Below are 24,672 nucleotides of genomic sequence, written 5' to 3'. Positions count from 1 at the left end.
TGGGTCTTTAGGCTAAAATTCAATTTTTGGGTCTTGAAACTAAAATTCAGTCTTTGGGTCTTTAAGCTAAAATTCAGTCTTTGGGTCTTTAGGCTAAAATTCAGTCTTTGGGTCTTTAGGCTAAAATTCAGTCTTTGGGTCTTGAAACTAAAATTCAGTCTTTAGGTCTTTAGGCTAAAATTCAGTCTTGGGGTCTTTAACCACTTCACTGGCTGTCACAGTACTACGCCATCAGCTCGGCTCACTCAGATAAGCTGTGAGCTGTTAATTTGGGCCTAGATGTGAGAAAATGGTTTTACGCTGTAAATCTGCACTACATAAAAACTACTACTTTGCGGTGTATTCTCGTGTGGTTTTTATGGTTGTATTCTTGGTTTCTTGGTCTCGTTTGAGAGAATGGAAAATATATTACAGAAATAGATGTTTTTGATTTTCAGAACTGAAAAAAACTTGAAATTCAGCTTAGAGTAGCGGAAATGTTTACTCAAGAGTAAACGAATCACGTCACTCGTCCAATACACACCCAACTGGTGGGTCCAGTATACATTCACGAATGCACTATTATTTAGACAGTTATTACAATATTTCATAAGTAATTTTTTTTTTAACTAAGTTCTTTGTGTGAATAAAAATCAATATGGAATTAATGTGTAAAGCCTGGAAACATAACTAATTAACAGAGAAAATGCTATTTTAGTGCCAGGAATGCTTGCATTATTTATTCTGGATCCTATTTTGAAATTGGCCAAATTACCAATTTGATTACTTTATTGGGTAGTTGAAATAGTTGACTGGGCAATTTCTTGTGCTCGTTCGATAAAATAGAATACTAGTGAAATAGCTAAGAATTTGGTAGACTGGAACAAGGTAATTGGATAAAATAGGACTCGGTGAGGAAAATCCTCAATGCATGAATATCAATGACGTGGCAAAATTTGCAAATGTATAATTTTGTCAGTTTTCCATCAAATTTTGTACTTTGCTTTATTAACTTCAGAAAGATTCTATACCATTTCATAAGAAAAAATAACTTAAAATTTGTTTGAATATTCTTGTACAGTGGACAAATTTTGGATTTGGGATGAAAAGTCTTAGTGCAGAATGATTTGTAATGTTCATACACAGCATTATGTAATCAGGTTCCTACTCTGAATTTCAAAATCCCCACCTAGGATTGTTTCTCATAGGCCCTGCTAGGTGGTCCTGTACTGAATTAGTGAGAGACTACGTGCTACCTCTACACATTGCCATTACAATTCAAAAATGTGTTCAGGTAGGTCAGCCAGATAGTCTCTGCAGGTGACCATGGTAAACCTTTGGAGATGTAAATGTATTACCAAGAATCCGTTCTCCCTGCTATTCTGAAGTTTTCTTCATCAAACGAGTTGATGTGTACATGACTGGCACAGTGTAACTCTAGGGCCTTGGCAGTTTGTGCTAGTGCACAGTACAGTTTTAAAAGTTACACGACAAAGGGCTGTGAAAATAAGGGAAAAAGATAAAGGTAGATACTTTACAAGAAGCTATATAAGCAACAGATTTCCATGAATGTAATAATTATAATTCACAACAGTTACAAAGGCACCACGAAGCAGTCACCTTTATAGTGAAGAAATGGAATGACCTAAACAGTAAAAGTACAGTAATCCCACTTATAACATGTAGGTTATATCCCTGAAAATGTGGCATTGTGTGAAGTAAAGAACTTGAGGAAAAATAGTTCCAGACACCTCCAAATTTCCCAAACTTTTTTTTAATAATATGCTAGGTAAAAATTAGTTAATCTTTTATATTTGTTGCTTATCAGTATGGAGGGGTAAAGGAGGTTTTGTGTGCGAGGGGCTTGGACTTCCAGGAGGCATGCATGAGCGTGTTTGATAGGAGTGAATGGAGACAAATGGTTTTTAATACTTGACGTGCTGTTGGAGTGTGAGCAAAGTAACATTTATGAAGGGATTCAGGGAAACCGGCAGGCCGGACTTGAGTCCTGGAGATGGGAAGTACAGTGCCTGCACTCTGAAGGAGGGGTGTTAATGTTGCAGTTTAAAAACTGTAGTGTAAAGCACCCTTCTGGCAAGACAGTGATGGAGTGAATGATGGTGAAAGTTTTTCTTTTTCGGGCCACCCTGCCTTGGTGGGAATCGGCCAGTGTGATAATAAAAAAATAAAAAAAACAGTATGGAGGGGTGTGGAGAGGGTTGATGGGGTCCTACTGGGTTGAATTTCTGTGGGTTTTAATTTACAGGCAGAGTTACCAGTAGTTAATGGTTGTATTGGAGTGTTTTGAGTATTTTTTAATGCTATTTTTATTTTTTTTTTTATCACACTGGCCGATTCCCACCAAGGCAGGGTGGCCCGAAAAAGAAAAACTTTCACCATCATTCACTCCATCACTGTATTGCCAGAAGGGTGCTTTACACTACAGTTTTTAAACTGCAACATTAACACCCCTCCTTCAGAGTGCAGGCACTGTACTTCCCATCTCCAGGACTCAAGTCCGGCCTGCCGGTTTCCCTGAACCCCTTCATAAATGTTACTTTGCTCACACTCCAACAGCACGTCAAGTATTAAAAACCATTTGTCTCCATTCACTCCTATCAAACACGCTCACGCATGCCTGCTGGAAGTCCAAGCCCCTCGCACACAAAACCTCCTTTACCCCCTCCCTCCAACCTTTCCTAGGCCGACCCCTACCCCGCCTTCCTTCCACTACAGACTGATACACTCTTGAAGTTATTCTGTTTCGCTCCATTCTCTCCACATGTCTGAACCACCTCAACAACCCTTCCTCAGCCCTCTGGACAACAGTTTTGGTAATCCCGCACCTGCTCCTAACTTCCAAACTACGAATTCTCTGCATTATATTCACACCACACATTGCTCTCTGACATGACATCTCCACTGCCTCCAGCCTTCTCCTCGCTGCAACATTCATCACCCATGCCTCACACCCATATAAGAGCGTTGGTAAAACTATACTCTCATACATTCCCCTCTTTGCCTCCAAGGACAAAGTTCTTTGTCTCCACAGACTCCTAAGTGCACCACTCACCCTTTTCCCCTCATCAATTCTATGATTCACCTCATCTTTCATAGACCCATCCGCTGACACGTCCACTCCCAAATATCTGAATACATTCACCTCCTCCATACTCTCTCCCTCCAATCTGATACCCAATCTTTCATCACCTAATCTTTTTTTTTTTTCTTTTTTTTTTTTTTTATTATCACACTGGCCGATTCCCACCAAGGCAGGGTGGCCCGAAAAAGAAAAACTTTCACCATCATTCACTCCATCACTGTTTTGCCAGAAGGGTGCTTTACACTACAGTTTTTAAACTGCAACATTAACACCCCTCCTTCAGAGTGCAGGCACTGTACTTCCCATCTCCAGGACTCAAGTCCGGCCTGCCGGTTTCCCTGAATCCCTTCATAAATGTTACTTTGCTCACACTCCAACAGCACGTCAAGTATTAAAAACCATTTGTCTCCATTCACTCCTATCAAACACGCTCACACATGCCTGCTGGAAGTCCAAGCCCCTCGCACACAAAACCTCCTTTACCCCCTCCCTCCAACCCTTCCTAGGCCGACCCCTACCCCGCCTTCCTTCCACTACAGACTGATACACTCTTGAAGTCATTCTGTTTCGCTCCATGAAATGACTTCAAGAGTGTATCAGTCTGTAGTGGAAGGAAGGCGGGGTAGGGGTCGGCCTAGGAAGGGTTGGAGGGAGGGGGTAAAGGAGGTTTTGTGTGCGAGGGGCTTGGACTTCCAGCAGGCATGTGTGAGCATGTTTGATAGGAGTGAATGGAGACAAATGGTTTTTAATACTTGACGTGCTGTTGGAGTGTGAGCAAAGTAACATTTGTTATCCTCATAACCTTACTCTTTCCTGTATTCACTTTTAATTTTCTTCTTTTGCACACCCTACCAAATTCATCCACCAATCTCTGCAACTTCTCTTCAGAATCTCCCAAGAGCACGGTGTCATCAGCAAAGAGCAACTGTGACAACTCCCACTTTGTGTGATTCTTTATCTTTTAACTCCACGCCTCTTGCCAAGACCCTCGCATTTACTTCTCTTACAACCCCATCTATAAATATATTAAACAACCACGGTGACATCACACATCCTTGTCTAAGGCCTACTTTTACTGGGAAATAATTTCCCTCTTTCCTACATACTCTAACTTGAGCCTCACTATCCTCATAAAAACTCTTCACTGCTTTCAGTAACCTACCTCCTACACCATACACCTGCAACATCTGCCACATTGCCCCCCTATCCACCCTGTCATACGCCTTTTCCAAATCCATAAATGCCACAAAGACCTCTTTAGCCTTATTTAAATACTGTTCACTTATATGTTTCACTGTAAACACCTGGTCCACACACCCCCTACCTTTCCTAAAGCCTCCTTGTTCATCTGCTATCCTATTCTCCGTCTTACTCTTAATTCTTTCAGTAATAACTCGACCATACACTTTGCCAGGTATACTCAACAGACTTCTCCCCCTATAATTTTTGCACTCTCTTTTATCCCCTTTGCCTTTATACAAAGGAACTATGCATGCTCTCTGCCAATCCCTAGGTACCTTACCCTCTTCCATACATTTATTAAATAATTGCACCAACCACTCCAAAACTATATCCCCACCTGCTTTTAACATTTCTATCTTTATCCCATCAATCCCGGCTGCCTTACCCCCTTTCATTTTACCTACTGCCTCATGAACTTCCCCCACACTCACAACTGGCTCTTCCTCACTCCTACAAGATGTTGTTCCTCCTTGCCCTATACATGAAATCACAGCTTCCCTATCTTCATCAACATTTAACAATTCCTCAAAATATTCCCTCCATCTTCCCAATACCTCTAACTCTCCATTTAATAACTCTCCTCTCCTATTTTTAACTGACAAATCCATTTGTTCTGTAGGCTTTCTTAACTTGTTAATCTCACTCCAAAACTTTTTCTTATTTTCAACAAAATTTGTTGATAATATCTCACCCACTCTCTCATTTGCTCTCTTTTTACATTGCTTCACCACTCTCTTAACCTCTCTCTCTTTCTCCATATACTCTTCCCTCCTTACATCACTTCTACTTTGTAAAAACTTCTCATATGCTAACTTTTTCTCCCTTACTACTCTCTTCACATCATCATTCCACCAATCGCTCCTCTTCCCTCCCACACCCACTTTCCTGTAACCACAAACTTCTGCTGAACACTCTAACACTACATTTTTAAACCTACCCCATACCTCTTCGACCCCATTGCCTATGCTCTCATTAGCCCATCTATCCTCCAATAGCTGTTTATATCTTACCCTAACTGCCTCCTCTTTTAGTTTATAAACCTTCACCTCTCTCTTCCCTGATGCTTCTATTCTCCTTGTATCCCATCTACCTTTTACTCTCAGTGTAGCTACAACTAGAAAGTGATCTGATATATCTGTGGCCCCTCTATAAACATGTACATCCTGAAGTCTACTCAACAGTCTTTTATCTACCAATACATAATCCAACAAACTACTGTCATTTCGCCCTACATCATATCTTGTATACTTATTTATCCTCTTTTTCTTAAAATATGTATTACCTATAACTAAACCCCTTTCTATACAAAGTTCAATCAAAGGGCTCCCATTATCATTTACACCTGGTACCCCAAACTTACCTACCACACCCTCTCTAAAAGTTTCTCCTACTTTAGCATTCAGGTCCCCTACCACAATTACTCTCTCACTTGGTTCAAAGGCTCCTATACATTCACTTAACATCTCCCAAAATCTCTCTCTCCTCTGCATTCCTCTCTTCTCCATGTGCATACACGCTTATTATGACCCACTTCTCGCATCCAACCTTTACTTTAATCCACATAATTCTTGAATTTACACATTCATATTCTCTTTTCTCCTTCCATAACTGATCATTCAACATTACTGCTACCCCTTCCTTTGCTCTAACTCTCTCAGATACTCCAGATTTAATCCCATTTATTTCCCCCCACCGAAACTCCCCTACCCCCTTCAGCTTTGTTTCGCTTAGGGCCAGGACATCCAACTTCTTTTCATTCATAACATCAGCAATCATCTGTTTCTTGTCATCCGCACTACATCCATGCACATTCAAGCATCCCAGTTTTATAAAGTTTTTCTTCTTCTCTTTTTTAGTAAATGTCTACAGGAGAAGGGGTTACTAGCCCATTGCTCCCGGCATTTTAGTCGCCTCATACGACACGCATGGCTTACGGAGGAAAGATTCTTTTCCACTTCCCCATGGACAATAGAAGAAATAAAGAGGAACAAGAGCTATTTAGAAAAAGGAGAAAAACCTAGATGTATGTATATATATATGCATGTGCGTGTCTGTGAAGTGTGACCAAAGTGTAAGTAGGAGTAGCAAGATATCCCTGTTATCTAGCGTGTTTATGGTATATTTTATCCTGTAATACCTTATGGATGATGGTAATGCATCATCAGCTGCTCCAGACTCCTTTTCAGAACACTGCATTTAGATGTGTCAGGGTTCTTTTCAGTGAAAAAGTCTGCAAATTTATCAATAACATGGAATTGCTTATTCAACTTCTTGCTATGTTAACTGTTGATCTCCAGGTTCTTCCTCGTTTATCTGCCCTCTTTCCTGGGAAGCAACCTCCTCCTCCAGCAGTTCTTCTGCAGTTGTTTTCTTCTAACCTTTCATTTATCTTTGTTTTCAAAGCCCTCACATCTTAGTCCTTACCAGAACCACAGTTTCTTGGATCTTACTCCTCAGAGGAGAAATCCAGAGAAATTATTCACTACAGAAGGCCATAATAGACCCCAACATTCATTTAAGGTTGATTGGGGCACTTCAGCCCATGACACCTTCATGTGTGTGATTATGTATTTATTATTTTTTTTTATTAACACATCGCTTGTTTCCCACCAAGGCAGGGTGGCCCGAAAAAGAAAAACTTTCACCATCATTCACTCCATCACTGTCTTGCCAGAGGCATGCTTACACTACAGTTATAAAACTGCAACATTAACACCCTTCCTTCAGATTGCCATCACTGTACTTCCCATCTCCAGGACTCATGTGTGATAGATTTATATCAGAACTCTGGCACACCTGTCTCAGAGCTGTCGTCTATTGGTACGAGTTTTTCTGCATTATCTTGCATGTGTAGTGGCACTTAAATATCTTGACACCTGGATCCAGTGTCTGTATCAAGGATGTATTGGAAGGTAAAAGCAAGCTTAACATTTGGGTCTCACAGACTGGAAGATTGGAGGATGCCTACAATAGTTATGGATGAAGAAAATCTTGAACTCAGCACGCAGTATCCAGATTTTGTGCCTAACTTTATGCAATGTTCTTTCATTTCTTTTGGTGGTGTGCAGTACAGAGTTGTACCTCAGTATCAAAAATTTTATTGCACTTTTTCGGTTGCATTTCTAACAGAACTGCACTCTGAAGTTTTGATAAGCTTTACTATAGATTCATTCAGGTGTTTAAAAGTATACAATATCTGAACACTAATTGGTGTTAATGTTGCAGTTTAAAAACTGTAGTGTAAAGCACCCTTCTGGCAAGACAGTGATGGAGTGAATGATGGTGAAAGTTTTTCTTTTTCGGGCCACCCTGCCTTGGTGGGAATCGGCCAGTGTGATAATAAAAAAAAAATAATTGGTTAAGAGGTTGAAGGTATTTAGAGTAAAATTAAAATAACTGATACTGTAGTATATAAAAAAATCATGATATATGAAGCCATTGAACATATTTTAAAAGTAATTTTACTCTTAGTGAGTTTGCCTGAATGTTTTTGTGTGTAATAATGTATAAATTGATTCAACACAAGGGATTAAGAATAGAATAAGTAATATTGAAAAATAAATTATTTAATGTTTCATTATTCCCTATGATGGGGGAGGGGAGGCTACCCTAATGCATGAGCTCTTAATCCTAGGAATAGGAGTTCATCTCTTCTTGGGATCAAATGTGATAACCTACCATTCCCCAGGTGTTATATGACCCCTGTGGATTTAATGTTTTTTTTCACAATAATTATCTTCCATTAATGATGGACATGTTTCAGGCCTTGCATGACATGATCAACGGGTCATCCATGTTCCTGCAGAGAGCTCGGGAAGCTCCTCCTGAACAGCAGCTCTTTACAGACATAGAGCTGACTACCATGGACAACCTTATTATTGATGTTCAGGTATATTATTATTTACTCTCAAATTTGTTTTTCATGAATTATTTCACACTTGAAGATGTAGAAATCATGTTTTTTTAATTTAATACTGTCTTCCAAATATTTGGAAGACAGTGGATATAAATACTTTAGCAAGTGTAAAACGTGGAATGGTGTATCAGCAACACCTTAATGTTCAAGAATTTTCTTATATATAGAGAGGACTACTTAAACCCCTGTTTATTCATTTTGTTTTATAACCCAAATGTTGCCCATGTGTCTTACCAATTTGTCAGTATTATATACCATTTTGATATTCATAGATACTTGATTTTTACTAATAGAAGAATATAGGAAGGGTTGTCAAACACCAGGTTGAAGTTTGGCATTTTATTTGAAGTGTTGCTCTGCTTGTTACAAATTTTCACCACATTGACAAGTGTTTAACCCTTTCAGGGTTTCGGACGTACTAGTACGGCATACGCACCAGGGTTTTTGATGTACTAGTACGCCTAAATTCTAGCGCCCTCAAATCTAGTGAGAGAACGCTGGTAGGCCTACATATGAAAGAATGGGTCTATGTGGTCAGTGTGCGCAGTATAAAAAAAATCCTGCAGCACACAGTGCGTAATGAGAAAAAAAAAAACTTTGACCGTGTTTTTGGATTAAAACAGCAACTTTGCACTGTATTTTCGTATGGTATTTATTGTTGTATTCTAGTTTTCCTGGTCTCATTTTATAGAATGGAAGACATATTACAGAAATTGAGATGATTTTGACTGGTTTTACAATGAAAAGTACCTTGAAATTGAGCTCAAAGTAGCAGAAATGTTCGATTTTTACCAAAGTTCAAAAGTAAACAAATCATGCCAAGCGTCCAATACACGTCAACTGGTGAGTCTAATATTCTTTCACAAGTGCGCTGATATTATTTATACCATTTCTACACTAATGCAGTAGTCTGCATAACAGTAAATCTTCTATTTTTTGTGAGAATAAAAATTCAAAATGGAAAGCAAAAGAATGTAAGAGGGGCCTGGGGACGTGACTAATGAACAGAGGAAATGTTATTTTAGTGCCAGGAATATCATTCTTGTTTATTCTGGACTGTATTTGGAAATTGGCATCTTTTGAAATTTGTGTGAAATTGGCAAAATTGCTAAATTCTGACCACTGTATTGGATAGTTGAAATCGGTAAATGGGTGCTTTCTTGTACTCATTCGATAAAAAAAATGGAGTTCTAGTGAAATAGTTATGGTTTTTGTCGATTAGTACACTGGAATTGGCCGTTACTCAGTGGTCAGTCGTCACGTGAGGTCACAGACCCTGAGCTGCTTTGGGGATTAGTGTGGACGGTTACAAAGCATGGCTTGCTTCTGCAGTGTTTTAAAAATTGAGGTTGGAGAGTTGAAGGAGGAGGTCTTGCTTCTCCAGGAGGAGATTAGGAGGCTGAAGGTCCACCTCAATGGGTCTGGGAGAGAGTGTGAGGTGGCTGGAGTTGTGGGGAATGAGGCTTCTAGCAGCGAGGTGCAGTCTGTCTCTCGCTGTGAGGAGGCTGTAGTTGGGGAGGCAGCAACGGCTACCAGCAGTGAGGTGCAGCCCAGCACCTGCTACAAGTGGCGAGTAGTTCACAGTAATGGAAGGCGCATCAGAGTAAGGAAAGTTAAGAGTGAAGATCTGAAGGTAGGAAATCGCTTCTCTGTTCTTCAGGATGAATGTACTTCAGTGGCCAGTGAAGGTAAGGGTACTACTGCCCCTGCTAATGGAGGTAAGCGCATTCTTGTGGTTGGTGACTCTCAGGTAAGATACATTGACCGTGCTTTTTGTAATAGGAATAAGAAGATGAGAGATAGAGTGTGCTTCCCTGGAGCTGGTGTTGGGGACATTGTCAACAGGCTGGATAATATCATGTCAGGTAATGGGAGCAAGCCCATTATCTGTCTCAGTGCTGGTGGAAATGATATTGGGAAGGGTAGGAGAGAAGAGCTGCTAGATAAGTACAGGTCAGCTATAGATTTCATTAAGTCTAAGGGAGGGATCCCAATCATATGTAGCATCTTGCCTAGAAGGGGAGTAGGAAATGAATGGTTGTCTAGGGCAATTGGTGTAAATTGCTGGCTAGACAGATACTGCAAGGAACTTGCAATCCCATTCATTGACAACTGGAACAACTTTTATGGCAAACATGATATGTATGCAAGGGATGGGGTACATCTCTCTGGGGCTGGGGTGGTAGCACTTGCAGACTCGATTGAGAAGGCCATTGGTGAAATGCCTATGATTTTAAACTGATGGAAGATAGAGGTATGGGTGTGTGTGGGAAACAAGCAGGTTGCAACACTTGGGTTGGAAACAGTAAATGTATAAAAGGCATTCAGCATGAAGTTATAAATAAAGACAATAGATCAGGTCAGCAAACAAAGGGGGACAGCAGAGGGCAGCAAGGGACTAGCTCCCTTAAGGTTTACTATACTAATAGCAGGAGTGTAAGAAATAAGATAGATGAGCTAAGATTAATTGCAAGTGCAGGAAACATAGATATTATTGCTATAACAGAGACCTGGCTCAATCTGAAAGATAGAGAGATGCCCTCTGAATGTCACATACAAGGCTATAAATTATTCCACACTGACAGGGTCAACAGGAAAGGTGGTGGAGTAGCGATGTATGTCAGAGACAATTTAAATTGTTGTGTTAGACAAGATATTAAATTAGAAGCGTCAGCCACTGAATCTGTTTGGTTACAGCTTCTCGAGGGCCGAGAAAAACTAATTTTGGGTGTGATTTACAGGGCCCCAAATCTTGATAGGGAGTGCAGTAAACTTCTATGGGACGAAATTCGTAAGGCATCTACATACGAAAATGTTGTGCTAATGGGAGATTTCAACTATAGACAGATTGACTGGAGCAATTTGACAGGAAATTTAGAGTCAGGTGACTTTCTTGATACGATCCAGGATTGTTTTTTAAAACAGTTTGTGACAGAGCCAACTAGGGGAAATAACCTCCTTGACTTGGTTCTTGCCAGTAGGGAAACACTAATTAATAATCTTGAGGTTAATGATGAGCTTGGGGAAAGTGATCACAAATCACTCAGTTTTAATATATCATGGAATTCCCCTAATAATGGCAATCAAGTCTCCGTCCCTGACTTTCGCTTGGCTGATTTCATAGGACTGAAAAATTACTTAGGTGGGCTGAACTGGAATGACCTGACTAAGGGTCAGGTAGGTGGTGATGGTTGCCGATATGATGCTTTCCAGGGCATAGTTCTAGCTGCTCAGTCAAATTATGTTCCAAATAGGGAAATCAGATCAAACAAAAATGATCCTAAATGGATGAACAATAGATTAAAATATCTGATTGGTCAAAAGAGAGGCATATATAGGCAAATCAAAAGAGGAGAGGGGCAATTGAGAAATCGATATATTCAGTTAAAGAGAGAAATAAAAAAGGGAATTAGAAAAGCAAAAAGAGATTATGAGGTTAAAGTTGCAAGAGAATCGAAGACTAACCCAAAAGGATTCTTTCAGGTATACAGAAGTAAGATCAGGGACAAGATAGGCCCACTCAAAAGTTCCTCGGGTCAGCTCACTGACAGTGATAAGGAAATGTGTAGAATTTTTAACACATACTTCCTCTCAGTTTTTACACAGGAGGATACCAGCGATATTCCAGTAATGATAAATTATGTAGAACAGGACGATAATAAACTGTGCACTATTAGGGTCACAAGTGACATGGTCCTTAGGCAAATAGATAAATTAAAACCTAACAAATCCCCAGGCCCTGATGAACTGTATGCAAGGGTTCTAAAGGAATGTAAAGAGGAGCTTAGCACACCTTTGGCTAATCTTTTCAACATATCACTACAAACTGGCATGGTGCCAGATAAGTGGAAAATGGCAAATGTGATACCTATTTTCAAAACAGGTGACAGGTCCTTAGCTTCGAACTATAGACCAATAAGCCTAACCTCCATAGTGGGAAAATTTATGGAATCAATAATTGCCGAGGCAGTTCGTAGCCACCTTGAAAAGCATAAATTAATCAACGAATCTCAGCATGGTTTTACAAAGGGGCGTTCCTGCCTTACGAATTTATTAACTTTTTTCACTAAGGTATTTGAGGAGGTAGATCATGGTAATGAATATGATATTGTGTATATGGACTTCAGTAAGGCTTTTGACAGGGTCCCACATCAGAGACTATTGAGGAAAATTAAAGCACATGGAATAGGAGGAGAAATTTTTTCCTGGATAGAGGCATGGTTGACAAATAGGCAGCAGAGAGTTTGCATAAATGGGGAGAAATCAGAGTGGGGAAGTGTCACGAGCGGTGTTCCACAGGGGTCAGTGTTGGGCCCCCTGCTGTTCACAATCTACATAAACGACATAGATGAGGGCATAAAGAGCGACATCGGCAAGTTTGCCGATGACACCAAAATAGGCCGTCGAATTCATTCTGACGAGGACATTCGAGCACTCCAGGAAGATTTGAATAGACTGATGCAGTGGTCGGAGAAGTGGCAGATGCAGTTTAATATAGACAAATGCAAAGTTCTAAATGTTGGACAGGACAATAACCATGCCACATATAAACTAAATAATGTAGATCTTAATATTACGGATTGCGAAAAAGATTTAGGAGTTCTGGTTAGCAGTAATCTGAAACCAAGACAACAGTGCATAAGTGTTCGCAATAAAGCTAATAGAATCCTTGGCTTCATATCAAGAAGCATAAATAATAGGAGTCCTCAGGTTGTTCTTCAACTCTATACATCCTTGGTTAGGCCTCATTTAGATTATGCTGCACAGTTTTGGTCACCTTATTACAGAATGGATATAAATTCTCTGGAAAATGTACAAAGGAGGATGACAAAGTTGATCCCATGTATCAGAAACCTTCCCTATGAGGATAGACTAAGGGCCCTGAATCTGCACTCTCTAGAAAGACGTAGAATTAGGGGGGATATGATTGAGGTGTATAAATGGAAGACAGGAATAAATAAAGGGGATGTAAATAGTGTGCTGAAAATATCTAGCCTAGACAGGACTCGCAGCAATGGTTTTAAGTTGGAAAAATTCAGATTCAGGAAGGATATAGGAAAGTACTGGTTTGGTAATAGAGTTGTGGATGAGTGGAACAAACTCCCAAGTACCGTTATAGAGGCCAGAACGTTGTGTAGCTTTAAAAATAGGTTGGATAAATACATGAGTGGATGTGGGTGGGTGTGAGTTAGACCTGATAGCTTGTGCTACCAGGTCGGTTGCCGTGTTCCTCCCTTAAGTCAATGTGACCTGACCTGACTAGGTTGGGTGCATTGGCTTAAGCCGGTAGGAGACTTGGACCTGCCTCGCATGGGCCAGTAGGCCTTCTGCAGTGTTCCTTCGTTCTTATGTTCTTATGTTCTTATAGTTTGTATACTCCGAGGTGTTAGTTACAACTTTTATTGAACTGTCTTCTTCAATGGGGATGCGCTGTTGCTGGTGAAGGGTTCTCGATCTGAGGAATTGGAGCTGCCCTCTTTCTGAGATCAAACCTGATTATCTCCCATTCTGTACATACTGTGTGACCCCCAAAAAGTTTGGTACTTTCCCCCTGAATATAGTAACAATGTCAGATTCATGCACAGTATTCTGTACTGTTTGAAATTAGTTTTTGAAGTCTTGTTGCTAAAATAATAATGTTAAAAGGATTAGTTTCAAAAGCCAGTTACATTAACAGATAAAAATCTAAGTTCTGTTGAAACTAAATTCTGCCATATTTACTCATTCTTAGTTATTTTTAGCTTAATATTAATCCCTGCTGGCTGAGAGCCGAGAATTACTGTACGAGTTTACAGTCTTAAGCTGTGATAACAAATATCAAATTTTTTCTTAATCATTTGTTCTGTGAGTAAACTTAGTACATGTATGTAATTGTGCCTGAGGAAATTAAAGGTTATAAAATTTATGATACCTGTGTAGAGTACCTGTTGTTAGATAAGACATAGACCCTCCCACAATGAATTTAGCACTTGACATAGAATATTTTATAATATGTATGTAAAATTTGATGAAAATTATAAATATCTGTGTTATTACTGTTCTTGCTGTTGAACAGTGGTTTAGTGTCCGATGGAGGTAGCATAGGTAGCAATGATACGGCCGTGGACTAGTTTGGCTTTAATTGGATAGGAGTGAGTACACAATGGGCAGTGTGAGGGAATGACCGCAAGCCAGTCCATGGAGGGGGAGAACTTGTGCCTATCAGGTCGGTTGGCCGGGAAGTGAGGGCGAATGGGCCCAGCCTCCCACTGACCTGGGTGAGCCTGCGGAGGGCAGCACTGAATGCCGCGAAATATGAACTAGTCAGAACAGACGGCTAGGCTGTCTGTTCTGACAGTACAGGCTGTCTACATCTGTATAAAGGATGGCATCTGCATATACCAAATCTTTTGATAAACTGGCCATATCCCATCAAGGCAGGGGAGTCCAGAAAGAAAAACAAAAGTTTCTCTTTTTTAAATTTAGTAATTTAGTATATACAAGAGAAGGGGTTACTAGCTTCTTGCTCCCAGCATTTTAGTTGCCTCTTACAACTCATGGCTTATGGAGGAAGAATTCTGTTCCCCTTCCCCATGGAGTATATACCTAATATTTATAGATATATAACAAACTTGCATATGTTATTTGTAGTACATTTTATCAGGTGAGCAAGACGTGAAGGGTGATAGTGAAGAAGCGGGAGATGCAGTAGACGAGAGTCAACCTGAGGAATCGGTATATATATTTGAAGAGGAATCAGAGGAAAACAATAGTGAAGGAGACAGGAGGAAAGAAACTGAACCCAATTTAAATGTAGTTGGTAAGTTATATAGTTTTTGTAACAAAGTATTTTTAGGGCGTTGTTCAGTAAAGTTTGTTCCTGTTTGTGGGTCTGGGCTGGGGATTCCATGCATTGTTTGAATGCCTAGTTTCCCAGGCAGGTTTCTAGATTGACAGCCCAGACAGGGACAGCTGGTAAGCTGGACTTGAGTCCTGAAGGTGAGAAGTGCATGCACTCTGGAGGATGGATAGGGATATTACAATAAGAGGGTAAACTGATAGTGATGTCAGCACACTTCTGGTAAGACAGTGATTGGGTGAGTAATGGTGAGTGTTTTTTTTTTTTTTTTTTTTTTATATCACCCTGTCATGGTGGGAGATCATCACTGAGGTTAAAAAGAAAATAAACTTGTATCAGAATGTCAGTGCTTTTTCACAAATGAAATTATAATCAAATAAAGCACTAAACCAACTCACAAATGAAATAAATTTTGCCAGAGATGTCTTTTTTCATAAATGGGTAACTATTTAAGATATTACTATTCTCCTTTAACTAGTAATTTTACTTGCATGTAAATGTCAAGTAGCAGCAGGAAATAAGTCACTGTCTGGCTTTTCTGGGTTATCCTAGGGTCTCTACACATGTGCTTCTATGTATAATAATCTAAGTAACTGTATTTGTGTATACCTGAATAAACTTACTAGCTGTGGTGGCCAGTAATAAGGAAATTGGTGAAGGTATGTAGTGACTGATGGGAATAAAGAGGCACAATACACAAATAACTCTCACATGGGAGACCGAAATGTCATCACAAGTTTCACTATCCCATGTGTGGGTTATTTGTGAATAGTGACTGATGGGAAAAAGAGGGGAAATACGAATGAGTCAGTAGTGAAAGGAAAATGGTAGGGGCATTTATCCATGGTGACTAGAGGGAAGGGGAAAAGTCAGTAGGAGCCAGTAGTGAGTGGAATGGTGGACTTGTAGTGAGTAAAGGGGATGGGAAGTCAGTAGTGGCTACTACTATTGAAGCAGTGTTAAATGCTGTTACTTGAAAGAGATTAAGATTTTGCCACCGAAGTGGCTTGTTTATTGTGCACCACATATCCATCTTGTGGACAGTAGCACAAGAGCATACGGATAGATACACAAAAAACCTAGGATCTAGGCCCTGAAAGGGGTAACGGGAGTACATCTGGATGTACATCTGCAGTTCACTTGTCTGTTACAAGCAAATTTAGGAAATTTGTTTAATATACTTGCTATCTTATTTTCATTAATAAGATATCTTGACATGTTACATAGATTATACAGTGGACCCCCGGTTAACGATATTTTTTCACTCCAGAAGTATGTTCAGGTGCCAGTACTGACCGAATTTGTTCCCATAAGGAATATTGTGAATTAGATTAGTCCATTTCAGACCCCCAAACATACACGTACAAACGCACTTACATAAATACACTTGCATAATTGGTCGCATTCGGAGGTGATCGTTATGCGGGGGTCCACTGTACTGTCTAGTTACTTGAAAGAGTATATAATTTGTAATGGGCCTCTGTAATTATAACCAATTGAAGACTTAACAAGATCGACTTGTTCAGTGTACACACGAGAGAGGTGTAAGGGAAATGCAAGCCAAAATTATATTTAAAAAATGCTCAACAGCAAAAGGCAGGTACAGTAATTTTAAGTTACCAAATGAAGATGATGTCTTGGTGTTTCAATTACAGTGGACCTCCGCTTTACGATCAGGTCCCAATGCGACCAATTATGTAAGTGTATTTATGTAAGTGCGTTTGTACGTGTATGTTTGGGGGTCTGAAATGGACTAATCTAATTCACAATATTCCTTATGGGACCAAATTCGTTCAGTACTGGCACCTGAACATCTGGAATGAAATAATATCGTAAACCGGGGATCCACTGTAGTTTAATATGTTTATTATGCAGCCCATACCCATCCTGTGGGTGGTAGTCAGAAGATTTCAGAGGTACATAATGGGTCTAGGGACTGGACTCCAAAGTTTTGTCAGCTGAACAAGTTACAAAGATAATAATCATTCACACATCCACACCTGACCAGAGGTGTGGATGTGTGGTGTTTCAGACCTCGTGAAAATTTATTTCCTCGACGTCTAATAATTTGACGATAATTTTAACTTAAATTTTGGTAATATTTTCTTAAAAAAAAAAAAGTGGTGAAATTTTCTCCTTTGCAGAGTTTTGTTTGATGAAGCTTTACTTATTAAACAGTCATACCTAGTGTACTGTTGTGGCAACAAGTGCTTCTTTGTCCTGATGAATTATAGATGGCATATAATTCAAATGAATGCCAAGTGTTATTCCTGCCATACTGGAATTATCATTTTTTTCTCATATTTGGCTTTATAAATTAAGCTTATAAATTAAGAATCCCTTGCATTGATTTTTGGAGCAAAATTTTGCTTGTGTTCCTCAGCTCTTGTCCGCCCCTTCTGGATGACTTATCCAGGTTTAACATGGTCGTATGTGTCCTCTGCTTTTGTCATTTTTATCATCCATATGCTGTTCACACACCCGCCAGGCATCAGGTGTGTTGACCCTGGTTGGCAAGTTAACAGTTATATTCCATGAATTCATATTGTTATACTGTTTATTTTCTCTTATTTAGCACTGTAAATGTACTTTTAATTTATTAATTTCAGTTGTTTATGAGTTACATGTCATAAATATTTATTTTTTCCTTGCAGATGAGAAAAGCGAGAACAGCCACAATGAGTTATGAGGCCTGTTCGCAGATCTTCGGCTGGTCGTCACTGATGACTTGATCACAACTTTAATGCTATTGTCAAGTTCTAGTGATCCCTACGAGCTCAGAACTTAAAAGGCATTATTTTATTGATCATAATGCAACGTTTTAAAAAAAAAAAGATCTCCTATTTCAACCAAATGTGAATGTATTTTAAAATATTATTTTTGGGAGGACTTAACAAGACTTCCTGACCACCTCTTGAGTAACTTCAAAAAGATTATTCAGAGTGAAAACTAACCAGTTTTTCTTAGTTTTGACTTGGGTTAGTGTCTATAAATATGTTTAAGCACAAACCTTTAAATGTTTCTGTAAACCTTACAAATATCATTGAAGATTTTGATGTGGAACATAAAATTTTGATGTGGAACATAAAATTTTGATGTGGAACATAAAAAAATGTTTATACGTTTTGATTGTTCCTTCCTATAGGAAATTATGTAAGGGTTAATGAAACTCTAAATCAATGGCATAAATGGACCCACATGGCTAAAATAAGAGCACTGTCTTATTGTGATCTACCTCTGAAGCACTTTTCAGCGGACTAAAGAGGGCCTCATTCATAGGCCCTTTTTAGCCTGCTGTTATTTTGCCGCTGAAGCGGCTAGTCTACTGTGCATCCCATGTCCATCCTGTGGATGGTAATGCAAGAGCATATGGATACACAAAAGACCTGTGCTCTTGTGCTACTATCCACAGGATGGATATGGGTTACACAACAAATTAGCTGCTTCAGAAGTATGGAGCAAAATTGGTAGAGTCAGGCAATTCGTAAACAGCGGATGAAGCTCATTGTTACTGTTAGTCACTGGAATAGTCTTATCCATCCACCACATTCACTATTACTGGCCAACTGCTGCCCCTTTGGCCCTTTAAGTCAAGGGTTTGCTGTCTTGTTCACTTTTTTTAATCCCTGTGGGATCATTCATGACACTGACCAGTGTTACACCTATATTCAAGATACAAGTCACCATCACTTGCTGCAAACCTTAACATTCATCACAAGTGCTCGTCAAGTGTGGCTCATCAGTAGCTAGGTCATTTCCACTACTGTATTTATTCCCAAGATACTTTACATAATGTTGAGAAAATTTGTTATTAGTTTTCAATACTATATTTTCCAAAGTTACTCGTTAATGTTGTAATGTGCTGTATTTGCATGAGGTTCTTATGCTAGTAGAATTGATAATAGATCTGACCTTGTAGTTAATACAAAGATATCCAACAAGTTTATCGTTATATTTTTTTTGTTTTGATACAAGATAACTTTCATTTTTGTTACAAGCCACATTGTTTTCCCAGATGAAAACAGTTTAACTTCATTGTCATGTAAGTGGTGCTCTGCGATGACAAGCCAACGTGGAGCCCTTGTGGTGCTCTGCGATGACAAGCCAACGTGGAGCCCTTGTGGTGCTCTGCGATGACAAGCCAACGTGGAGCCCTTGTGGTGCTCTGCGATGACAAGCCAACGTGGAGCCCTTGTGGTGCTCTGCGATGACAAGCCAACGTGGAGCCCTTGTGGTGCTCTGCGATGACAAGCCAACATGGAGCCCTTGTGGTGCTCTGCGATGACAAGCCAACGTGGAGCCCTTGTGGTGCTCTGCGATGACAAGCCAACGTGGAGCCCTTGTGGTGCTCTGCGATGACAAGCCAACGTGGAGCCCTTGTGGTGCTCTGTGATGACAAGCCAACGTGGAGCCCTCGTCAGTAGTGGGATTCATGCTAAATGTGTATTGAAAAGAAATTAATAAAATATAAAAATTATCTACAAGGTTCATATTATTGTTTTGACAAAATTTGTTACTGAAATGGGTGATGCAGTATATTAAATGAGTTGCTAATGTGAATATACATAAATGTTAATATATTTTTATAAATTTACCTATTTAACTTTGGTTTGGTGGAAATAGTGTAATGTTGAGAGCATTTTTGACACGAGTTTTTTCCAAAGGAAAACTACGTAATGGGCGGTCACATTCCACGTGAAGTTATCTTCCTTGAGTTAGACTTATTTGTTTCTCGGGGAATTTGAGAGCTGTATATGTATTGGTAAAATTTTATATTAAATTGTGTTGTATATTGTTAGTGATGAGAGTACACCGACTAGTAATGCTTACTCATGTACTCAAGAGGTGCACCTACCACTTTCTGGAAAGGTTTTTGGTATCACTTTGTCAATAAAAAAAAAAATCACAATGTAAAAAAAATTGCAGAAAAACGAAAAGCTTGCAAAGTCCATTCTCTCCCTGGAGAAGCAAGGAGTTGGAAATACATATTTTTTTTCTTTGAAACTTGCAAATAATTCAGTTGGTTTTAGCGCGTTTTTGTGAATACAATAAATGTCATTCCAGATATGTATTGGGGATTTGACTGTAATTACAAATGTGCTTTTATGGGAGTGTGTTCCATCTTTGTCCAGCTTCTTAACTTTAACTGACATGATTGACATGCAAAATCGTTTTGACACTTGTAAAGAAATCTCTCTGAATAGGGGGTTCAAACCTATGGCAAGCTAGTCCTTTAAATTAGCAGACCATTATTTTATTCACCATACCATGCTGGCTAATGGTGTTTTAGAAGTACGCCTAGTTGGGTGAATCTTCTTGGGCCAGCATGGCACAATGGATGCAACACTAGGACTGACTTGCCATGGGCTCGAAGCTGCAGTTGGCATGACTGAGCCCTGTCATAACTACTACTGAACTCCTGTATGGAGTTTGCTTCCACTGTGTCACTGCTTAGATCATTCCACCAATTTACCAATATTGCATTGAGGAAATATTTTCTAATATCTCTGTGGCTCATTTGGTTGTGTAATTTCTGACCATACTCCTCTGTCCTCCGTTTTTTTTTGCATCCCTAGTCAAGAGCCTTTACGTGCTGACGTGGAGTTTTACAGCTCACTCATCATGAGTTCAGTCTCCACCCTTGGTATTGTTATTTTTAAAAGAGCTTTTTCTTGTCTCTGCTGTATTCCCATAATACTACGTTATCACGATTCCTCTTGTTCTCTAGCAACTTAAAGCTAAGTAATCATTTTTTTGTGGCTTGTTCCTCTTTGTGCTCTCGTTTGCATTTAACATTTCACTGTTTTAGTAGGTTGGGAAGTACTAAATCTGTAGGGGTCACATAGGACATGAATTGGAGGCAGCCAGGTTCACTCCAATTGTAGGAACAGTGCACTTCCTTGACTCAAGACCCCCTCACTGGCATCATAACACCTCTCTAGGGATGAATATCTAATAACTTGAATACTGCTCGTGCAGGCTTAACCTGTGCTGCTGATGCTACTTCACTTAAATGCATCTCAGGAGAGAGGTTTGGGGTAATAGTTTTGAGTGGTTTCCACTCCACAGATGTTAGTTTGTATTCAAAATCCTTGTTTCTCCCAGCTTCATAAATTTGCTTTTGCTTTGGTTAAATTCCAGATTCGAGTCCTGGAGATGGGAAGTACAGTGCCTGCACTCTGAAGGAGGGGTGTTAATGTTGCAGTTTTATAACTAGTGTAAGTTGCACCTCTGGCAAGACAGTGGTGGAGTGGATGATGGTGAAATTTTTTCTTTTTCTGGCCATCCTGCCTTGGTGGGAAATGGCCAATGTGTTAATAAAATAATAATAAAATCTAGTTCTCATTCCCAGTTTAATGCTTTATTTAATTATAATTAATAGTTCTCTCTCCACTAAAGTATTCAGTTTTTTTGCAATCATTATTCATCTGTTTTTGGTTTGTAAATTCATTAGTTCGGCATTATCCACAAACAAGGATATGTAGAAGTTAACCCCTTTTAAATAGGTTATTTATATACATCAGAAACAAAATGGGTGCATCATTGATCCTGGTGGAACTCTGCTAGTTACTCTTCCGTCATCATATTTGTCACTTAAGTGACTACTGTTGTTCAAGTATTTCCTTACTCTCATTAATACATCTCTCTATTCCTGTCTGCTTGTAGTTATTTAATGTCAAAATGGGTAGCAGATATAGCATTTTGTAAAAATACATTGACATATCTAAGCTATGAACTCAAATTGTAGTAAAGGCAACTTATAACACTTTAGAAAAGTTGACAATAGTAGGTGTAAAGTTAACGTAATAGTTTATGCTATGACACTTAAGGCACTAATTCTAAGATGGCTACCAGTATGCACCCTTGTTTTACTTGTTTTAGTTACAATATTAACAACTTTGCCAAAGAACAGCTATAAGCTCAAGTGAGAAAGAACATGCAAAGCTAAAAGTTTAATTAAGACTTCAATTAGAAGTGTAAGAAAATTAAATTGATACATGAAACATTCTGTCATGACTTTAAGAACCATTCCTTTTACAAGACTTCAGGAGCCATTTAAATTTACTATAGTATCTGGATGAATTATTTCTGCAGTGCTGATTACCTTTGTTGAATCAAGCCTGATTATCTTCAGTTTCACTTTGACCCCTAAGGGCTTAGCACTCTCCCTTGAACATGTTACACAAAACATGGGAAATGTATTAAACCATATTGAGCACAGTTTATTACTTTAGAGGATTTAGACAAGGGAACATAAACAGAAAATAAATACCCAGCAGTGTCAGAGAGAAATGTCAGGAAATGCTACAATGCAAGAAACAGAATTGAATGAGTAAGATGAGAGCAGCAGCTGTTTACTTATAGGAATTAAATCTGAATGTGATGGCAGTAATATGTGGTAAATGGCAACATTCCTTAGATGATAGTTAAACTGCACAAATCTCTTGGGGAGAACCACAGCCCATTTCTTGCATCTACAGTGAGTTAACCTCATTTATCTAGGAACATGGAAGATATTCACTTGATTTTATATTTATGCTTTATGTAAACCTTAGTACCTCTTTCTTCACCCACTAACCTACCCCTCTTATTCTTCCTTATGTCCTACCATCCCTAACTGAGTTCTCTCTCTACCACAACCTACCTCGTCATTCCCTGCCTTAAAAGCACCGATTTTTTTTTCTTCACTTATTCAATCCTCTGACTTTGCTCTTATGCTCGGTTCTTCCCTACCCAACATAGACTATCCCAGTCATTCCATCACGTCTCTGGCAATGTGATCTACTAAATGTTAACTAATTAATGCTACTGTGAACCAGGGGGTAAAATTGTTTATGTAGTACTATAGCACAATGATGATAAAATACATTTCCTACCTTTACCATTTAGTAGAGAATTCATAATTACATTTCCTGAGCATACGTGAACTCGGCCACAACAGTCAAGATACTGAACTTGTAACAGTTATTTTCAGTTTTCCATCAACAGTTGCAAAGTTTTAAGTTTAATACAACTTAAAAAGCATTTTAGAGATTATTATTATTATATGTATGTATATTATTATTGAGAGAGAGAGACAAAATTTTACATGATTGTCTCAAAGTTGGCAATATACTAGCTGTGAAGAACCGGAAAAACCATACTTAATGGTACTCATTAGTTCCTTGGGGCTGAATATAACTGTTAGGTAAAATGTAACAATCATTTTGTACCATTAAATAATGTGTATACCTTGTACTACTTATTGCAAAATGAAACTTGCATAAACTGATAAAAGATGGTATGTCAAAATGAGCGTATATATTGATGCAAGACATTTTAATATTTATATGTAAAGTTTTCCATACAGAATTGAACGGTTGCTGATGTGTGGTGCTGGACGGCCCTCATGGGCATAGCCTGTTTTTACAAATGAGAATTAATTCACTGGCCATATTTGTGTTCTGTTAGTTATGTACTCCGACTAAAATTTGAGGCCAGCAATTATACGTGTGTGGTAGTCCTTCAAGGGGCAATACTGCCTGGGTATTAATGAAAGCTTCTTGTTGAAGGGTATTGATACTAGCCTCTCCTCCCTTAGATCAAACCTGATTCCATTACCCAGGTGCTGTATAACCCTGACGGGTTAAGCGCATCCCATGAATACATTTTGTATGGTATCCATAATGTAGCTATGTTACACACAAAGCATTTGGCACATGTGAAGTATAAACTGTATTTGCCAAGGTTGAATTACACGTTTGAAGTATTATATATTTATTTTGAACGATTAATGTGTGTAAAATGTACGTTTCACTTGCCTGTAAAGACCATTAATTCACAAGGTGAATGAATGAGAGTGAATGTGTATTTAAGAGTATGTAATGAGCTCCTCATTTCGTAAAATAAATTCTCTGAAAATGTTCTTATATTTTTTTTACTTTCCTAACTTCCTTGATGTTGGTGAGGGGCTCTTGATTTAGGGAATTGGATCTGTGCTCCAGTTCCCCGAATTAAGCCTGAATGCCTTCCACATCCCCAGTACATGTACAAGGTATACCAGTACATGTACAAGGTATACCAGTACATGTACAAGGTATACCAGTACATGTACAAGGTATACCAGTACATGTACAAGGTATACCAGTACATGTACAAGGTATACCAGTACATGTACAAGGTATACCAGTACATGTACAAGTACATGTATATACAGTACATGTACAAGGTATACCAGTACATGTACAAGGTATACCAGTACATGTACAAGGTATACCAGTACATGTACAAGGTATACCAGTACATGTACAAGGTATACCAGTACATGTACAAGGTATACCAGTACATGTACAAGGTATACCAGTACATGTACAAGGTATACCAGTACATGTACAAGGTATACCAGTACATGTACAAGGTATACCAGTACATGTACAAGGTATACCAGTACATGTACAAGGTATACCAGTACATGTACAAGGTATACCAGTACATGTACAAGGTATACAGATACATAGCTGACATCAGTGACATACTACTATATAGAAAGTCCCTTGTTATGCTGAGCATTTCCCGCAAATTAGGTCAGTTTTGTCCCAGGATGTGACCCACACC

General features: G+C 39.0%; 1 protein-coding gene and 1 long non-coding RNA gene across 2 annotated transcripts in view; both read left to right on the top strand.

The window, feature by feature from the left end:
* The window catches only part of Grp170 (Grp170 co-chaperone), a gene marked incomplete at its 5' end in the record, with an annotated part of 31,368 nt that extends 23,062 nt beyond the window's left edge, over positions 1-8,306 (top strand). The window contains 1 exon segment of the mRNA XM_070081254.1: positions 8,088-8,306. Within this exon segment, the coding sequence (XP_069937355.1) occupies positions 8,088-8,291 (204 nt within the window).
* A 6,593-nt stretch (positions 8,307-14,899) lies between these two features.
* LOC138851781 (uncharacterized) lies at positions 14,900-23,983 on the top strand. The gene is made up of 2 exons (XR_011391393.1): positions 14,900-15,039; positions 17,733-23,983. It is a non-coding gene; the product is annotated as an uncharacterized lncRNA (long non-coding RNA).
* Positions 23,984-24,672: the final 689 nt, after the last annotated feature.

This window comes from Cherax quadricarinatus, unplaced genomic scaffold (assembly GCF_038502225.1).
Source record: "Cherax quadricarinatus isolate ZL_2023a unplaced genomic scaffold, ASM3850222v1 Contig2075, whole genome shotgun sequence".
Taxonomy (NCBI): domain Eukaryota; kingdom Metazoa; phylum Arthropoda; class Malacostraca; order Decapoda; family Parastacidae; genus Cherax; species Cherax quadricarinatus.
The sequence above is the reverse complement of the archived record's forward strand: the minus strand, read 5'-3'. Positions and strand labels throughout refer to the sequence as shown.